The sequence below is a fragment of the Pelophylax lessonae genome (genome assembly GCF_965119305.1).
Source record: "Pelophylax lessonae genome assembly, chromosome: 2".
NCBI classification, from domain to species: domain Eukaryota; kingdom Metazoa; phylum Chordata; class Amphibia; order Anura; family Ranidae; genus Pelophylax; species Pelophylax lessonae.
The window spans coordinates 593,918,034-593,931,616 of record NC_138769.1 but is presented as its reverse complement, the minus strand read 5'-3'; the positions used below and the strand labels follow the sequence as shown (position 1 = coordinate 593,931,616).

The 13,583-nt window shown below is 39.4% G+C and overlaps 1 protein-coding gene across 7 annotated transcripts in view; it reads left to right on the top strand.

Annotated features, from left to right (window-relative positions):
• Positions 1 to 13,583, top strand: part of PDE1B (phosphodiesterase 1B) — a 534,903-nt gene that overhangs the window by 303,400 nt on the left and 217,920 nt on the right. The window contains exon 1 of one of the 7 annotated variants that reach the window (XM_082244622.1): positions 10,371 to 10,593. The exons of 5 other annotated variants lie outside the window; for them this stretch is intronic. In XM_082244622.1, coding sequence (XP_082100748.1) covers positions 10,448 to 10,593 — 146 coding nt within the window. In that variant the 5' untranslated portion in view covers positions 10,371 to 10,447. Of the gene's footprint in view, positions 1 to 10,370; positions 10,594 to 13,583 lie in introns of those variants that run through there. One more of the 7 variants, XM_082244623.1, reaches the window with a different exon arrangement.

Here is a 13,583-nt window from a genome sequence, read left to right as displayed (position 1 = left end):
TAATTTCGTTCTATGCATGTTCAAGCTATTGTTGCATAAAGTTGTATAATTGTGTGACCAAGCACATAGTTGCCAACATTTGAAAAAAAATTGCAGGGACACTTTGCAGCGCAGCTATCAATTACTTACCACACCCACTTCCCTGAAGCTCCGCCCACTCCGCATTATTAATCTCTGCCTACTTATCAGATTATAGGGTCTACTTCATAAAGAGAGAATTACAGGTAATTGAAAAGGGAATTGAAAACATGAGGCCAAAGTAGCAGAGTTGGAATAATTCTCCCATTCAGCTGCACTACTTCTGCCTAAAGTTTAAAATTCTCATCACAATTTCCTGCAATTCTAAAGTGTGAAATGTGCTCAGGTGTGACCATACAAAACATGTAATATGGAAATATAAATAAAGTGCAAGGTGTAAATAAGTATGATTATACTATCTGGTATAATTAGGTTTTATTGTACTTATTTACACCTTGCACTTTATTTATATTTACATATTACATTTTTGTATGGTGTACTTTATTCACCTGCCTTTGAATTCAGCCCTCTGTAAAACAATGTGGCATCCTTTCCTTCCTAACACATTACCCAGTCCATACCAGTATACATCCTAACACATTACCCAGTCCAGACCAGTATAGATCCTAACACATTACCCAGTCCATACCAGTATAGATCCTAACACATTACCCAGTACATACCAGTATAGATCCTAACACATTACCCAGTCCATACCAGTATAGATCCTAACACATTACCCAGTTCACACCAGTATAGATCCTAACACATTACCCAGTCCATACCAGTATAGATCCTAACACATTACCCAGTCCATACCAGTATAGATCCTAACACATTACCCAGTCCATACCAGTACAGATCCTAACACATTACCCAGTCCATACCAGTATAGATCCTAACACATTACCCAGTACATACCAGTATAGATCCTAACACATTACCCAGTCCATACCAGTATAGATCCTAACACATTACCCAGTTCACACCAGTATAGATCCTAACACATTACCCAGTCCATACCAGTATAGATCCTAACACATTACCCAGTCCATACCAGTATAGATCCTAGCACATTACCCAGTCCATACCATCCTAACACATTACAGAGTCCATACCAGTATAGATCCTAACACATTACAGAGTCCATACCAGTATAGATCCTAACACATTACCCAGTCCATACCAGTATAGATATCCAGCATGAGATTTTTCCCATTGAGGATTGAGGTCTGTTTTCATTTTTTTGAGCAATATATATATATATATATATATATATATATATACACATCTCCACACGTGCCATAATGGCGCTAAAAAGGGGAGCACACAAAAGGGGATTGCAGTTCCTCTTTAACGGCAGTTAAAAACCAGGTCACCAAGCTGGCTGTGCCGTGTGATTCTTTTTTTTTTTAATAAACATTTTTTTGGCAGGTAAAACAGTTTTCCAATACTGTATGCATTTTAAATGTCTATTTAGCTTTTTCCTGGAGTTTAGCTTTAACCAATGTTAGGCCATAAGGAAATTGTACTGGTTGTTTTAACATAATGATGTTAAGCACAATGCTCCATAGAACTTACATGTTATATTGTGGCCTCACAAGACTAGAACTGCCACTAGGGAAATAGATAATAGATGAGCTACAGCTTATCAGAAAAAATTTACTTCAGCTCTATTTTATCATATTTTATCATATTTTACATACAAAAATGTCTTGTAATTCTATATTTTCTACATCTACAAGAGATGATTTCAGGGTTGCAGGACGCCCAAGAACACAAATTAGGAGGAAAGATAACTAAATCAGCAATGGCGCCTAATAAAATGATGTCTTAAAGGTAATGCTGATAGACAGAGGACAATATGATAAAGCTGTGAAACAGTGGGGTTAATTTACTAAAACTGGAGAAATGCAAAATATTGTACAGCTGTACATGGTAGCCAATCAGCTTCTAACTTTAGCTTGTTCAATTAATCATTGACAATAAAACCTAGAAGGTGATTCGTTTCTATGCAGAGCTGCACCACATATTGCACTCTACAGTTTCTGAGCAAATATCCTTCTTCCCAGGTCCAGGCAACAGCCTGCCTCTCAGCTTCTCTGTGACTCTCTTCAGGCAAGAGGATATCTGTTCAGCCCAGCTCTATTTAGGCACCTGCTCCAGGGCTAAAATGGTTTCCAAGGAACCTTAGCACATGGCACATCGTGAGGCCTGGTCCAATTTAACAGTGTTTACACATTGCACCATCCCAGAGGCAGAACCTCAGAGGAAAGAGCCTTCTGGTGCTTTTCAACATCTGTCATCTTCCGAGGCTATACTTCTGAACAACACCATCAGGGTTTGGTTAAGTCAGATAAATATTCATGATCTAGTGGGTAATCCTTCCCACACTGATTACTGGAACCTCTTTCTAGTAACAGGCTAAAGCAATCAACCCCCCAAGGCTTAGAAAACCTACAGAATCCAGAAAACATTATATTGATTAGCTCAGACTGATTTGAACCAAGCTACCACACATTACATTTAGATGTGAAGAAATGCTGTAAAATAAAAATGCTTAATATATATATATATATATATATATATATATATATATATATATATATATATATATATATATATATATGTATATATACATATATTGTTTATTTTTATCGATTTACTGAATGCAAAGTCAGTGAACAGAAGAAAAATCTAAATCAAATCAATTTTTGGTGTGACTACCCTTTGGCTTCAAACCACCATCAATTCTTACAGTTGCACACTTTGGGCACTTGCACAAAGTCAGGGATTTTGTAGGATTAGAGTCAGGTGTATGATTACCCAATTATACCAAGCAGGAGCTAATGATCATCAATTTCATATATAGGTTGAAACACAGTCATTAACTGAAGTAGAAACAGCTGTGAAGGAGACTTGAAATTGGGGGAGGAACAGCCAAACTGCTACTAAGGTGAGGCTGTGGAAGACCGTTTCATGTCACAGGTCATACCGCTGACATGGAAACAAAGCTAAGCGACTCAACTATGCATGTAAACATAGAAACTGGGGTGCAGGAAAATGGCAGAAGGTGCTCTGGACTGATGAGTCAAAATGTAAAATATTTGGCTGTAGAAGGAGGCAGTTTGCTCGCCAAAAGGCTGGAGAGAGGTGCAATAATGAGTCTGCAGGCAACAGTGAAGCATGGTGGCGGTTCCTTGCAAGTTTGGGGCTACATTTCTGCAAATAAAGTTGAGGATTTGGTCAGGATGAATGGTGTTCTCAATGCTAAGAAATACAGGCAGATACTTATCTATCATGCCATACCATTAAGGAGGCGTGTGATTGACCCCAAATTTGTTTTGCAGCAGGACTGCAAACCCAAACATACAGCCAATGTCTTTAAGAACTATCTTCAGTGTAAAGAAGAGAAAGAGTCCTGAAGGTGATGGTTTAGCCCCTCCAGAGCTCTGATCTCAACATAATTGAGTCTGTCTGGGATTACATGAACAGGCTACATTTACAGAAGATCTATGGTTAGTTCTCCAAGATATTTGGAACAACCTACCTGCAGACCTCCTTCAAAAACTCATAAACTGTTTATAAGTGTACCTAGTAGAATTGCTGCAGTTTTTGAAGGCAAAGGCTGGTCACACTTTACTTTACTTTCTATTTTGTTAATTGATAAAAAATAACTATTAACACTTCTATTTTCTATTTCTGAAAGCATTGTGTATATACAGTGCATTGCGAAAGTATTCGGCCCCCTTGAACTTTTCGACCTTTTGCCACATTTCAGGCAAAAATTTTTTGTGAAGAATCAGCAAGTGGAACGAAATTTATTGGACGTTTCAAACTTTTGTAACAAATAAAAAACTGAAAAATTGAGCGTGCAAAATTATTCAGCCCCCTTAAGTTAATACTTTGTAGCGCCACCTTTTGCTGCAATTACAGCTATAAGTCGCTTGGGGTATGTCTCTATCAGTTTTGCACATCGAGAGACTGAAATTTTTGCCCATTCCTCCTTGCAAAACAGCTTGAGCTCAGTGAGGTTGGATGGAGAGCGTTTGTGAACAGCAGTTTTCAGTTCTTTCCACAGATTCTCGATTGGATTTAGGTCTGGACTTACTTGGCCATTCTAACACCTGGATATGTTTATTTGTGAACCATTCTATTGTAGATTTTGCTTTATGTTTTGGATCATTGTCTTGTTGGAAGACAAATCTCTGTCCCAGTCTCAGGTCTTTTGCAGACTCCATCAGGTTTTCTTCCAGAATGGCCCTGTATTTGGCTCCATCCATCTTCCCATCAATTTTAACCATCTTCCCTGTCCCTGCTGAAGAAAAGCAGGCCCAAACCATGATGCTGCCACCACCATGTTTGACAGTGGGGATGGTGTGTTCAGGGTGATGAGCTGTGTTGCTTTTACGCCAAACATAACATTTTACATTGTTGCTAACAAGTTCAATTTTGGTTTCATCTGACCAGAGCACCTTCTTCCAAATGTTTGGTGTGTCTCCCAGGTGGCTTGTGGCAAACTTTAAACAACACTTTTTATGGATATCTTTAAGAAATGGCTTTCTTCTTGCCACTCTTCCATAAAGGCCAGATTTGTGTAGTAAACGACTGATTGTTGTCCTATGGACAGAGTCTCCCACCTCAGCTGTAGATCTCTGCAGTTCATCCAAAGTGATCATGGGCCTCTTGGCTGCATCTCTGATCAGTCTTCTCCTTGTATGCGCTGAAAGTTTAGAGGGATGGCCAGGTATTCGTAGATTTGCAGTGGTCTCTGGTCTGATACTCCTTCCATTTCAATATTATCGCTTGCACAGTGCTCCTTGAGATGTTTAAAGCTTGGGAAATCTTTTTGTATCTTTTTGTATCCAAATCCGGCTTTAAACTTCTCCACAACAGTATCTCGGACCTGCCTGGTGTGTTCATTGTTCTTCATGATGCTCTCTGCACTTTAAATTGACCTCTGAGACTATCACAGTGCAGGTGAACTTATACGGAGACTTGATTACACACAGGTGGATTCTATTTATCATCATTAGTCATTTAGGTCAACATTGGATCATTCAGAGATCCTCACTGAACTTCTGGAAAGAGCTTGCTGCACTGAAAGTATAGGGGCTGAATAATTTTGCACGCCCAATTTTTCAGTTTTTTATTTGTTAACAAAGTTTGAAATATCCAACAAATTTCGTTCCACTTCATGATTGTGTCCCACTTGTTGTTGTGTTGTTGATTCTTCACAAAAAATTACAGTTTTATATCTTTATGTTTGAAGCCTGAAATGTGGCAAAAGGTCGAAAAGTTCAAGGGGGCAGAATACTTTCGCAATGCACTATATATATATATATATATATATATATATATATACAGTGGGGAACATAGTTATTTGATCCCCTGCAAATTTTGTAAGTTTGCTCACTTACAAAGAAATGAAGGGTCTATAATTTTTATCATAGGTGTATTGTAAATGATAGAGACAGAACATCAACCAAAAATCCAGAAAAAAAAACACATGATGCGAATGTTATAAATTGAGTTGCATTTCAGTGAGTAAAATATGCATTTGATGCCCAAGCAACATATGATTTAGTACTTAGTGGAAAAATCCTTGTTGGCAAGCACAGAGGTAAGATGTTTCCTACAGTTTGTTACCAGGTTAAATACAATAGGCTAGGTGGGACTTTAAGTGAGACCCTAGCAGGTAGTGCCCGGCGTCTCCATCCCTGTATCAAGAAAAAAATGAGGTTGAAGGATTATAAGAGGTGCATGAAAGTCAGCCAGCCCCCAGTTTCCTGTACTCACCCTCCAGTCTGTCACCAACCAAGTAGACCTGTCTCATGATACAAAGAACAGGGGTTTAGTTGACACACATTTGCTACTACACTACACGGCACCCTGCTTTATCTGCAGTCCTAACACTTTCTAATTTGGTGTCTCCATACTGGGAGCACATGGCGGCTAATGGATGAATGGGGGAACAGGTGGGAGGGAGACAGCCCAACCTCTCCCAACCCACCCCCATCCATGACTGGTCTGTTGTCTAAGAACTCAAATAACTAAGTTGTTACGATGGTACAAACTGGAAAGGACCAGCTGAGAAGCATTACACCTCCATCCCCTTGGTGGATGCAGTATAAAGACAAATAGGGATTTTATATATGGGGCATGGCCTGTAAAGCACAATGCCTTTCAATCCCTAATTTCCTTGGGACTCTGTGTGAGACAAGCAGGTAATGCTATTGGTCTCCATCCCTGTTTATGGAAAAAATAAGGTCAAATCAGACTGCATCCACCAAAAACGCACGAAAATCGCACGGTGGGACTTTATATGAGGCACCAAGTTGTAGGCAAGGTGTCTCCATCCCTGGTTGCTTAAACAAAATAGGCTAGGTGGGACTTTAAGTGAGACCCCAGCAGGTAGTGCCGGCATCTCCATCCCTGTATCAAGAAAAAAATGAGGTTGAAGGATTATAAGAGGTGCATGAATGTCAGCCAGCCCCCAGTCTGTCACCAACCAAGTAGACCTGTCTCATGATACAAAGAACAGGGTTTTAGTTGACACACATTTGCGAACGCATGTGTAAGCTGCAGAGCCACTACACGGCACCCTGTTTTATCTGCAGTCCAAACACTTTCTAATTTAGTGTCTCCACACTTGAGTTTTTAGATAACAGACCAGTCATGGATGGGGGTGGGTTAGGGGAGGTTGGGCTGTCTCCCTCCCACCTGTTCCCCCATCCATTAGCAGCCATGTGCTCCCAGTGTGGAGACACTAAATTAGAAAGTGTTTGGACTGCAGATAAAACAGGGTGCCGTGTTGTGGCTCTGCAGCTTACACATGCGTTTGCAAATGTGTGTCAACTAAACCCCTGTTCTTTGTATCATGACTGGCTGACTTTCATGCACCTCTTATAATCCTTCAACCTCATTTTTTTTCTTTATTGCCAGGTTTGCACCATCTCAGGAGGTATTTTTGTCCATTTTTTTTTACAGATCTTCTCTGGCAACTCGAAGTTTCAGCTCCCTCCATAATATTTCTATAGGATTAAGGTCTGGAGACTGACTAGGCCACTGCATTACCTTAATGTGCTTCTTCTTGAGCCATTTTTTTGTTGCCTTGGCGGTATGTTTTGGGTCATTGTCATGCTGGAAGACCCATACACGACCCATCTTCTGTATTCTGGCTGAGGGAAAAAGCTTTTCATCCAAGATTTTACAATACATGGCCCTGTCCATTGGCCCTTCAATGCAGCCAAGTCGGTCTGTACCTTTAGCAAAAAAAAGAGCCCCAAAGCATAATGTTTCCACCCCTGTGCTTGACTGTAGGGATGGTGTTCTTAGGCTCATAGTCAGCATTTTTCTTCCTCCAAACAAGCTGAGTTAATGCCAAAAAGCTAACTTTTGGTCTCATTTGACCACAGCACTTTCTCCCAATCCTTCTCTGAGTCCTTTAGATGTTCATTGGCATGACTGTACATGTGCCTTCTTCTTCTGGATTTTTGGTTGATACTCTGTCTCTATCATTTAAAATACACCTATGATAAAAATGATAAACCCTTCATTTCTTTGTAAGTGGGCAAACTTACAAAGTCTCCAGAGGATTAAAGAATTATTTTCCCCACTGTATATGTGTATATATATATATATATATATATATATATATATATATAGATATAGATATAGATATAGATATAGATATAGATATATAAAATAACATTTTAATAGTTTAATTTTGCATCAAGTTTCTGAAATCCTGGAAAAATACCAGCCCATCCTTCTTTCTACAAATGTATTTTTCCCCTTATTTTAATATTGGCATGGTTGGGTAGAAGCAATTATAGTATAGCAAGAGGATTGCCTGATGGTAACTCAACCTACTATCTTTCATATGTTCATTGCAGCTGCCAAAATATATTATTTTCAAAGGGAAAGGGATGCTCTGCCAAGTTCGATCACATAAAAACCATGTAACAGATAAGACAGTATGGGTCAAGTGACTTATCAAAAAGTACAAAGTGCCATATGAATAGGAATTTCTTACTGAACCACTTCAGTTGGCAGACGTCTCTTGCCAGCCTCCAGCTTCTCCTTTTTCTGATAAGTAAACTTCATTAGCAATCATGTTGTGAATTCTGCATTAAGCAACTTGAGATTGTCTCCCACTCCCTGTCTGGATTAGAAAATGGAGTGGCTCCTTGCTGCAGGCACAATGAAACAAGTTCCCTTGTGATATTGCTACCTTTTTATGCATAGAATTTAATGAAACAGGATTACTTTTTTACCCCTTCAGGGAAAGAGCAAAGCCAATATTTACAATGTTCTGGCTATTTTAACTTGCCATTGTGTCCGCTCTCAGTAATCGCCAACAGCGGGTAACCAATTTCCTCACCTTGATCTGTAGCTGTTAATAGTGAGCTTAAATCAAACTTGTAGTAAGAGGAATGTGCCATTGCTTGTTTTCTACTAAGAGTTGCCTGGTTGTCTCTGGCTTCAATACTCACCAAGTCACTGACCTGGAACAAGCATGTAGATCAGAAAATAAAGTCAACGCCAGAACTCTTTATCCATATACTTTATTCAGGTCTGTGAAGTAGAAAGTACTCAATAGGGAGGTCAGTAGTCAATGGAGAGATCAATAATGACAGCCTACATATTCTCTCAGCACTGTTTTCTTCTAGTAGCAACCCTTTACCCATGTGTGGTAGATAAGGTCCACCAAGGTGGCTCAGTGAGCTAGCATTTCAATCTCAGGTCCAGTCCTTGGTGCCAGTTGGGTGCCAGCCACCTTGGTCTTTTTACCTTTTATATCTAAACTCAATACTAAGAGAGAATGTGTAGTGGTGAAAGATACGCCCCGCCCCCCCAAAAAAAACCCACAAAAATAGGACATGTATTCTAAAAGATGTAGAGACAGCAATAGGCCCTTTAAGAGTAACCTCCTAGTAAATGACCCTGTGAGAACAGCTAAGCATTTCTTTCCTAAGGTGTGTAGATTTATCTACTAAACTAGTTCTTCACCCATTTTAGATTGGTCAAAGTGCCTCTTGATCTATGGGCAATGGGCATGCCCATGGCTTAGGCAAGACCAAAGCTAAGAGACTCTTTAAACACATCCTGTTCTGGCAGAGAGAGATCACTCTGGAATTATGACCCAAATATTTATAACCTTCCCAAACTCTAGCCCTAAACAAGAACCTCATGGATTGCTTGGGTCAGATACATATTTATAACTCAGTGAGTGTCCTTCCCACTATAATTGCTGGAACCACCGTCACAGTAAAAGGCAAAAACAATCAACTCATTGAGCATAGGGACAACTTTCAGAACCTAAAAGAGCACACAAAAACTCAGGCCGGATACAGCCTAGTAACAATCCACACTAAATTTGTTATGGAAAAAATTGCATGGTGCAAGGTCTCTACATTCTGTTTACCTTCAGAGACTGGGCCGCAGGGCAGTATTCCAACATGATAACGACCCCAAACACACCTCCAAGATGACCACTGCCTTGCTAAAGAAATTGAGGGTAAAGGTGATGGACTGGCCAAGCATGTCTCCAGACCAAAAACCCTATTGAGCATCGGTGGGGCATCCTCAAACGGAAGGTGGAGGAGCACAAGGTCTCTAACCTCCACTAGCTCCATGATGTCGTCATGGAGGAGTGGAAGTTTGTAACGTTCTTATGTTATTCGTCCAATCAAAGAATACTTTGTATTCTTTGAAACAAATACAAGATGTTTCCTGAATGGAGGAGCTGCAAAGCATTTGTTCTGCAGACCCCAACTGTTGGTTTTACTACTGGAGCTTGAACAGATGCATGTAAGTAACATATTTTTCAAGAGAGAAGCAGCAGCCATCAGTGGAGCACACCTTATTTGATGTACTTTAATGGTACCTAGCTAATGCTAATAAAGATTTTACCCACACATCAGACTTAATGATTACAGTGCCGAATAAATTTATGTATTTTATACCTGCCTAAAGTTCAACTTTAACCTCACTGATATCAAGTAATACGGTAAAAGTTCCAAAAATATTTTTATAGGAAAAATAGTTGTATTTCAACTTGTGTGTGACTGACACAGTCTATTGTTAACTTTTTAATATTCATTATATTATTCATGTTGTTTTGTGCCCCTGCGTTAACTAACTACAATTACAGAGAATGTACATCTCAAACGGTTAATCCAGATTCCTCGACTAGCACATCTGTTTTCCTCCATTGTTGACGTACTGAGGGAAATAAATATATAAAGCTGCACGAGGTTCTTTCTAAAACTGTATACTTTCCCCTCCTTTTCCCCTCCCATCCAAGACAAACATCTGGCTTTGTTCCGCACTCTCTTGCACATATATCCCTGACATTCAGTTTATAAAATACCAACACATGCTGATGCCAACATGAACGGTCCTTAGCGACTTTTCATGAGCTATGTTGCCCTGTAACCTCCTGAGAACAAGGGATACAAAACTAGCCACACAGTTGGAGTCCTGTCTGCAAGGAAAGACAGATACTGATGGCACTACTGATAAGTTCATCCAAGTCCGAAGGAAACATCTTCAGGTCCCAGTTTTCAGGTAGGAAAAAGGACTTTGCAGACTTATGGAAAAGTTAATGTAGTTATCTTTACAAACTATATTGGAACCTATACTTGTATTTCTTTTTGATTTTCAAAATTGTCAATACACAAGTAGATGTTTCATATATTAAACTAAAGATATGATTACTACCTTCGCTTGGAGACCTTACTGAACACCTCTAGTGGTTACATTTTCTACTTCAGATCCACATGAGACAAGCTGGCACAGTTGGAAAAAGTGCTACTTATTTTCTTTGCTTGGCTAATTCACTAATCTGTAAACTATTTGTTATTTAAAGAAGCACTCAGATCTCCAGCTCCTAAAGCCACCATTAGAACCTTACTGGAAATGTATGTGCTGGGACTGTAAATTAATGTCTTAGAACTTGCTTATGTCAAAAGCAATTGAAAACACATGCAGTATTTTGGGACTGTAGATAATAATCTTATTGCTTGCTCATGCCAAAAGCAAGAAAAAACACATGCAGTATTGTGTGTGCTGACATTTGTTTTCAGACCCATTTGGTGTGTCATTTTGAACGTCCCATTTGAATGAGCCCAAACCCACAAGATGCAGATTTTTTTTCAAAATTCACTGCACCCTGAAAGAAGTTTTGCATGTTTCTGATGAGAATAAGCCCCACTGACAGTAATGCACCATGCAGTCTGTCTGCATTAGCCAATTGCAAGAAAATGCATTTGCTGTGAAATTCTGTAAATTAATCCCAAGCTGATTTTATTTAATATTGCATTACATTTATATTTGTGTGTTTCTAAACCCTCTTAATGCTTGGCAAATAGAGTTCTCCTGGTGATGTGCATTAAACAGTGATTGACAATTAGAGACTGGACAATTACATTTTGTTAATGATCATAGCCTATAGGTAGTTGTCACATGTCTGAGAAAATTGGATTTCAAGCCCTATGTAAGAGCCAAAACAATCACATTGGTGTAACTTGAGAGCATGTCATCAGGGTACGAAGAATCCATAGAGTTGTGAACTTTCTATTAGTCTTTGCTGATAAAATAGAAATTAATTTCACACTTCACTTTATGCAAAGAGCTGTTTGCAGTTGCATGGTTGCATGCTAGACCTGTGTGTGCTAATTAGCAACATTGGTGAACTGTGCCTCCCATAGGGGCTATATCGGGGCTCCATCTGTCTCCTTGCTCCCACAGGGACACAAAGCTGTTTTTTATGTGACTAGGAGTCCTGCCTGAGCACTGGCCTCCACACACAGAAGTATCAGTATTATCTTACTGTCCAGCATCCCCCTAAAGAAGACTTGGATAAGTTGAAACACGTTGGGGCTTTGGACAACAACCAATGGGACTGTACCCTGCTGTGCACTAACACTTTCAGGCCAATGCTGTGATTTGCTACATGGGTTTGATTGGCTATGTGGCTGTTATAACCGTTTATCTTTTGAGTCTCACTTTGTGGGGATGTTTTAACTCATGTTAATACATTTATAACTTTTTATATAACATTGTTCCTATTGATTACATTATTTCTGGCATTACTCAAAGCCCCACCTCTTCTCCTTCTGGCCTATTTGGCAATTTTTGTCTATCTATCAGGGACGGATGCCTCCTCTTTAATATTGGTATGGCCAACAGTTAGATGGTTGCGAATGTAGTAAATAAGCTTCAGCAAAGTGTCAGAATTCCCTATCTATATTTTTTTTTTTCAGATTGGAGCTTCAGAAAGCATTAAAGCCAAAGCGTCACCATGACATTAGGGAATTAATGTTTGTAAAGCAGAGGACAGCAATGACAGCCCCATACTTTTCTCATAAAAGCCTCATGTTAGGCAAAGGCAAGGGACATGAAATGATTTCTGAATGGCTGATAAGGGATACGTCCCTCCTTTTTTCCTTTTGTTATGTTAATGTCTTTTTTTCTCTTGTAGGACTACACTAGCATTAAAAGGGTTACTGAATTCAGAGAGGTCCATCTTCCTAGTTTCCACTGATTGCTTGTGCTAATGCTATTTATAGTTTATTCCCACTGCAATATTCTTTCACTAAATGTGCAGGCTAAAGGAGAATGTGCAGTCTTCATTGTCGTGCTTCCTCCTTTGGCTGGTGTTTAAATATGAATATTTTGTGTATAAGTGCTGTCCCCCCCCAAATGCAACATGTATAGGAGTCCTGCCACAGGAAGTTCAGTGAGTCCCTGCATGCCTAGTAAATGAGCTCATCACACTTGGCAGTGACACATGTTTATCTGTCTTGTTGTTGTTGCCTGAGATGAAACCCAGTGTTCTTGGTTCTTAGGAATTTTAGGAGAATCAATTGTTATCATTATCAATAAAGTGCCAGTTTATCCATTACACTTTTTTTTGAGTAGAGTCACTCAGAGGCTTCTGGCTTACTCTGGTCAAGTGACCCAATGGCTTCTTACATCAATTGGTGGTGAGAATCTACACCTGATTCCCAGATGCTAAAGCCATTACAAGTACATTTCATTTTCGCTGTTATTTAATTTATCCCCACAATATGGATAATGCAACAGAGGTGAGATTGCACAGCTGCAGCTGGAAAAGTGAGACTCCATGGGGATGGGACAGAAACTTGTAGAAAGATAATGAGTGATTTCTCATGAAACTACAATTAAAGAGGACCAGCCACCTCTTATATGTCGCTTTTCTGTTCAATTTGCCTAGTGTGCAGAGTGTCACATTTTTCAGCCCACCTTCTGCTGTGGAAGAGGTGTTGAAATTTTGTCTAATGTTTACTAATGTAGATTGTGAAGTCTGATGGGCCCCATACTGAGTGAGGGGATTGGAGATCCATGTTGAGCACAATGGCACTCTCATTTCTCCAAACTTCACAAATCTGCAACAAAACAATTTGATTTAAATCAGCTATTTGTGCTGCAGAAAGGGAAGACAATATTTTAAAAAGCCACAGAAGAGATCGAACACACTGCACTATTAAAAATACAGCTCAAATAGATCAGGTTAGAATGAATAAACAGTACTT